Genomic DNA, 6914 nt, shown 5'->3' on the forward strand with positions numbered 1-6914 from the left:
AGCCATTTGGGTCCCTAAACCTTCACCAACGTACTTTTAACTTAGAGAGCACCTTTCTGAGGTCCCCCAATGGTAGAAAACTCTTCACTTGATGTCTTGGCTTGGATTAGGAGGCTTGGTCCCAATTTCAAAGATTTCATCGCCCCCTATGGTCTTTTTTGTGTCTTTCCATACCATCAAATAAGGGTGGATGAGCCTTTTCTTCGTGCCGCTGCCAACTATTAGGTCTCTACTCAGCATGTTTTCTGCTTCAATGAAGTACAACTATGCCCCACTATCGAAGAATTTGGTGCCATCATAGGTGAACCAGAGATTAACAATCTCATCTTTCCTACCATGGGCTGGGATCTCCCCTCCTTGCTACAAGTTGTGTTGGGCATCCCTCTTGCCATGGCAAATAGGTGGTGCGTCTTTGGCAAACTCAACCTTAGCTTGGTCATTGCGCACTTTTTCGGCTTGGCCCTTCCCATAGGTGAGTGGCCATATTTATACTTGCTTCATGCCTTTTGCTTATGTGCTTTTGCAAGGTAATTCTTGGTCCAAAGGTCATATTGTGTGGTCTTCGGATGTGCATGGTGGTTTATGAGCTAAAGAGAGGTAACTCGGTGGGCTTCATCTTGGTGGAAACCTTCAATGGTTTGGATGCCTTTCATAGGAAAGAGGCAAGCTTCTTTGTGAGAAGTCCTCTTCTTCTTTAGGTATAATCCCTAACTTTTGCCTAGGTTCTTAACCTAGCGACTAATTTTGCATAGGTTGCCTTTTGATTTTCCACCCATCAACGCGCCTTATATCGTCTTTCATCATTATTTTCATTTTTTTTCTTACTCATGCTATCTCTTCTATTTTGCCTTTCGGTTGCTTCAACCTCCTACCCTACCCACCAACACATGACTCCCTAAGCATCTTAGGGACCGCTGGCTTCATCAAAATGACATGAGCTTTGAGGCATACATGAAGCTTATGGGTCACATAAAGGAGACCAACATTCAATGGGTCGTGGAGTGGTGGCACATCTCAAGCATGGTTCACAGTTGATGATTCTCATGTTTTTGTCCTCGAATTTTAATAAAGGATTGGAATGTCCCAAATCTCCTATGAAAATAATCTTTTTACCTTTTAATTTGAGCAATAAGAGAATCACTTTTTTATTATCTTTGCCTATTCTCATCTCATTCCTTTGTTTTTTTTTCCTTTTTTTCTTCTTCTCTTTTCCTTTCTTTTTCCATTACCATGTAATTTTTGCCAATGACGTCCCTTTAGGAATTTTCACCATGCCCATGGTCTTTTTCCCTAACTTTTGCCTAGACTGCCTTTTCGGGTTTTCAATTTAGCGGGATTCTTTTGCCTTAATTTTTTCCTAGGCCACCATTTTGGGTTTTCAACCTAGCAGGCTTTTTAATGCTGTATTTATGAAGTCTATCTACGTCAATTGGGTGAAGCACCTCCAGACATGATCTTCTTAATGATAAAAGGCCCATACCACCTTGGCTTCATCTTTCCTCTTAGATCAAAAGTCTCATCACTAAGCACCTTTAGAACCAAGTTCCATTCTTTAAGGTTTCTCGGTTTCACTTTCTTGTTGAATGCTCTAGCAATCCTTTTTTGGTACCCTTATGCATGATATTGTGCCCTAGCCCTCTTTTCATCTAACAAAGCCAATTGTTCATATCTCGCCTTAGCCCAATCCTCTTCTAGGACCTTGGTTTCCGCCAATCCCTCAAAGTTTGTATCTCCACCCTAACAGGAATCACTGCCTCACTACTATAAACAAAAGAGTAAGGTGTTGCCCTAATAGACGCATGGATAGAAGTTCTATAACCCCATAAGGCAAACGGAAGCTTCTCAGCCCAATCTTTGTATATCACTAAAATCTTGGCTAGGATGTTCTTCACATTTTTATTAGCTGCTTCTACGGTCCCATTAGCTTGTGGTACGATGAAGACTTGTGATGCTTAATGCTATATTCTTCCATGACTCTCCGAACTTCACCCTCAAAGTGGGAACCATTATCAGAGATGATTTCTTGGGGCACTCCAAACCAAGATATAATGTTGTTTTCTAAGATCCAACCCACATGCTTAGCCTTCAATACGGCATAGGAGGTTGCTTCCACCCACTTAGTGAAATAGTTAATTGCCACCAGAATGCATTCATGCCCATTTAAAGCCTTAGGAGCTATCCTTATGATCACATCTATGCCCCAAATTGAGAATGGCCATGGAGAATTCATGCTATACAATTCACTAGGCGGTACATGGTTCAAGTTGGTGTGTATATGACAATCATGGCAATTCTTCACATAGTCCACACAATCGGTCTCCATTTTATTCCAATAATATCCTATCTTTAGGATTTTCTTGGCTAACATTCTCCTATTCATATAAAGGCAAGAAATCCCTTGATGAACTTCTTCCATTACGTTTTCTGCTTCTTCCTTCTTCAACCAACGAAGGTGTATACCATCGTAGGACCTTCTATAGAGTTGTCCTCCACATAGGATGTATCGTATTGCCATCACCCTAATGGAATGACATTCTCTCTTGTCAGCACTGTCCAGATATGCCCCTAGTTCCAAGAACTTCATGATGGCATAGTACCACGAGACTTCCTCTTCCTCTACGGTCATTATTGAAGCTTTGGTCTTACCTTTGTGCACTTCCTCATAACTTTGCTCAATCTCTAAGGGTCATGTCCATATTCCATCAGGTATTTCAACCATAGAGGCTAATGTAGCTAAGGCATTTGCAAATTAATTTTGAGCTCTAGGGATGATTGTCTACTCAATCTTGTCAAAGGTCTTGGTCAAGTCCTCTAAGTTTTGTTGATAAGGCTTCAAGTGTTCCTCCTTCACCTTCCATAACTTTTGTGCTTGGGCTATAACCAAGGTCGAATCTCCAACGACGTCGGCCTCCTATACCCTCAATTCTTGAAGAGCTTCCATTTTTGCAATACAAGCCTCATATTCAGCCATGTTATTAGTTGCTTCAAAGTTCAACTTGATTGCCAAGGGTTGAGATTCCTCAGAAGTGATCAAGAGTATTCCTATCCCATTCCTAACTCAACATCTTCCATGTCCCTAACTCAACATCCAAGATATCATCATTTGGAAAGTCTTCTTTGCCATCTTTCCCCTCTATAGGAACCTCAGCATAAAAATCTGACATGACGCTCCCTTTGGTAGTTTTTCTAGCCACATACTTCAAATCGAATTCTGCCAATAAGATCAACCACCTTGACAATCTTCCACACAAAGCAGGCTTCTCAAAGAGATACTTTAATGGGTCTACTCTTGCTACTACCCATATTTGGAAAGGTAAGATGATATGTCTCAACTTTTGCATGGCCCAAACAAGTGCGAAGTATGACTTTTTTATGGGAGTGTACCTAGTCTCAAAATCATGGAACCTCTTACTCAATTAGTATATGGCCTTCTCAATCTTGTCATCGTCTTCTTATGCAAGCATACTTCCAACCATATCCCCTATGATGGAGAGGTATAAAAGTAAGGGTTTTCCATGTTGTGGAGGCACTAAGATAGGTGGGTGGAGGAGATATTCCTTGGTAAGTTCAAAAGCCTTTTATCACTTATCATCCCACGTATGTGGTTCATTCTTCCTTAGGAGTTTGAAGATGGGCTCACAAGTGGAGGTGAGCTTGGCAATAAATCGACTAATGTATTGTAATCATCCCCAGAAACCCCTTATCTCTTTCTCACTTCTGGGTGGAGGCATCTCTAATATGGCTTTAATCTTGGATAGGCCAACTTCTATCCTTCTATTACTCACTAGGAAGCCTAGAAATTTTCTGGTGGTTACCCCCAAGGTACACTTTTTTGGGTTCAATCTTAGTCTATATTCTTTAATCATCTCAAAGAACTTCCTCAAGTTTACAGTGTGGCTTTCTTTCTTGGATTTCACTATCATATCATCGACATACACCTCCACCTTGTTATGCATTATATCATGTAACAAGGCTGTAGCCATCCTTTGGTAGGTTGCCCCAGCATTCTTGAGGCCAAACGACATCATCATGTAACAATAGATTCCCCATTCGATAGTAAAAGTGGTTTTGGTCATATCTTTGGAAGCCATCTTGATTTGGTTTTACCTTGTGAAACCATCCGTGAAAGACATCAAGGCACTTCCCATCGTGTTATCCACCAAGACATCAATTTGAGGGAAAGAAAGTCATCCTTAGGGCATGCTTTATTCAAGTCCCTAAAATCCACACACATCCTCACCTTCCCATCCTTCTTAGATATAGGCACAACATTGATTATCCATTCAGCTTGGTGTACGGATTTGATGAACCCTACTTTTAATTGCTTAGTGACTTTCTCCTTGATTTTTAAGAGCCATTTCGTCCTCATTCTTCTCAACGTTTGTTTGACAGGTACCATGTGATCATGAGTATCAATGTGATGTTGAGCTATATCAGAGTCAATTCCAAGCATATCTTCATAGGACCATGCAAACACCTCTTGAAATTCCGTGAGGAGTTCTTGAAGATCTTTTCTTTCCTTTTCATTTAGAGTTGGGCTAATTTTAATTAAGCGTGGATTCTCATTATTGCCCAAATTAATAGTTTCAAGAGTTGGTTCCATATGTTCAATTTTCTTTTTCCAATTGTTTATTAATTTCATTTTCAAATTCATTTGAATCATTTAAGTGCAGAATTTCAATGTTATGGGACACATCAAAGTAAGCAAAATCAAAATTCATCTTATTGAAAATATTGAAAAGTACATTGGAACTTGCATTACAAAAATTTTTCCCCATATTTTCAGAAAACCCAACCCAATTCTAATTATTAATAGGCCCCATAATAAGCATGATGAATTTGAAAGAATCACTTGGCTTTTCATTGGTGACGGCGAACACATTCCTACCTATCTTCATCATGGTCTTCGTTGCTTCAGCATCCATGTAGTTCACCCTCTTATGATTTATGTGATTCATGTTAAGAACATATGTCATTTAAAATTGGCTAATCCTTTGACAAAACGTACTTTACTTGTATTTAAGTAGATCTAGGATGGGTTTAGTACTTCAAGGAACAAGAGTTCAAGTCTAGTATTGAAGCCATGCAAATCTGTCCAAGAAACAAGTGAAGAAGTGCTGATTCATTAAAGCTCAACAGCTACTCGACAGATAGTATCTATCAAGGTCTCAACAGATAGCTCGATAGTTGTATCTATCGAGAATTACAAAATTCAGATTTCCAGATCTGATTTTCGGCTCATGTTGACATGTATGTGTAGGGTTTCTTTTCTCACAACCCTAGACATATATAAGGCTTAGTTTAAAGGCCGTCACATAAGAGAATACAAGGAGAATACATGCAAAGGGTGATCGATGCCTTATTCTCTTTGAAAGAAGCTACTGCGTCTTTGCGCCTTAGGGTTTTGTAACCAAGTGCTTCTTGATCTTCATTGTTGATGAAGTGAAGAACTTTGCAGCCAACAATCTTTTTCAAGTTGGTGAATTAGTCACGTACTGGGAGCGGTGCATGTTTGGTTAGTCATGTATTGGGATCCGTACAAAATGGTGGCGTTCATATATTGAAGAGTTCAGAGGTTCTGAAACAGTAGAAGGTTTCTACTGTAAGTTCATCTATAGGGATTGTAGAGTCTAAGGACAAAGGTTTTGTACTAGATCTGAAACTTCCCTTTATTATAGTGGATTGCTTTACGGTAAGGTTTCCCCTTAGGTTTTTTTACTGTGAAACTAGTTTGTTTTATTGGTTTTCGTGGGTCATTATATCTTGTCTTATTTACTATTCCTTTATGCATAATATTGACGTGATATTGATGTTTGATTATTTTAACAAGTTTTATACATAATAAATCTAATTAATAACTTAGGTTTAAAACTTGTTAATTTTATCAACCGAGGTCTAAATTTCCCAACACACCTAATCTACCTCCTCTTATATCTCTTTGATCACCACGATAGGCTTCTCCTTAAAGGTGAGCTTTTCATTAAAGAAAATTTTCCAACTTGGATACACCTTTCCATCCATACCTATCCAAGGTTCGAGGAAGCCACAATAAGGGAAGTTTTCCCCTTCCTTCACAAAGTTCCCATTGAGAGTGCCAAGGTTTTATTTGATTCCATCGCAGCCTTCAAAGAATCCTAAACCTTTCCAAGTCACTTGAGTCTTAATGTCAGGAAACTCAACTACCCCTTTTCCTTCTTTCCTAAGGCCCATACTAGGCATGTATCCCATGTTCTTCATCATCACAATCACCTCATTGCTACAATATGGGAAGAAGTCAGTAGCATACCTTTCATCCTTTGACCCATAGTCAGCCATGTTTAAAACTTAAAACCTCTCATTTGAAGCTTACTTCCTCCTTCCTCGAGTCCACAAACCGGTGCTAGAATTTTACCATCTTTGAGCACTATGGTAATCCCTCATTTCCATGGGATCTTCATCTTTTGGTGTAGTAAGGAAGTGATTGCCCCATTGGGGTGAAGCCAAGCTCTTCCCAAGAGAAGGTTGTAATTTGGGGTGATATCCATGACATGAAACTCCACGATGATTTCTATTGACCCAATCTTGCAAGGAGCCTTGAAAGTACCCATGACCTTCCTTAAATTGTTATCATATGCCCTTACGGTCAAGGGAGAATGGATGATAGTCTCCATATCTAGGCCAATAGTGAGGGCAGTCCTAAAAGGACAAACATTCAAGGTGGATCCATTATCAATAATTACCATCGGATCCTTGGCACCCATGCATTTAATGTTGATTTGCAAGGGTTTAGTGTGAGTAGATCCTTCGGGAGGGAGATCTTCATTAGAAAAGGCAAGGACGTGAGGAACCCTCGACTCCCATGAGAGACAAAACTTCTTGTGGTGTAGTTTCTATAGGTACTTCTTTCCCATTCAAAGTGTCTAAGAGAGCCTTAC

General features: G+C 39.7%; 1 protein-coding gene across 1 annotated transcript; it reads right to left on the bottom strand.

Moving 5' to 3' along the window:
* Positions 1–4132: 4132 nt before the first annotated feature.
* Positions 4133–4603, bottom strand: LOC142632578 (uncharacterized). Its single transcript, XM_075806955.1, has one exon. The coding sequence runs from the start codon at positions 4601–4603 to the stop codon at positions 4133–4135; it is 471 nt and encodes a 156-aa protein (XP_075663070.1).
* Positions 4604–6914: the final 2311 nt, after the last annotated feature.

Source organism: Castanea sativa, chromosome 4 (assembly GCF_040712315.1).
Source record: "Castanea sativa cultivar Marrone di Chiusa Pesio chromosome 4, ASM4071231v1".
NCBI lineage: Eukaryota > Viridiplantae > Streptophyta > Magnoliopsida > Fagales > Fagaceae > Castanea > Castanea sativa.

What these genes read in the sequence shown, in the direction of transcription:
- LOC142632578 (XM_075806955.1), bottom strand. Translation starts at nt 4,603, where the DNA reads ATGGAACCAACTCTTGAAACTATTAATTTGGGCAATAATGAGAATCCA.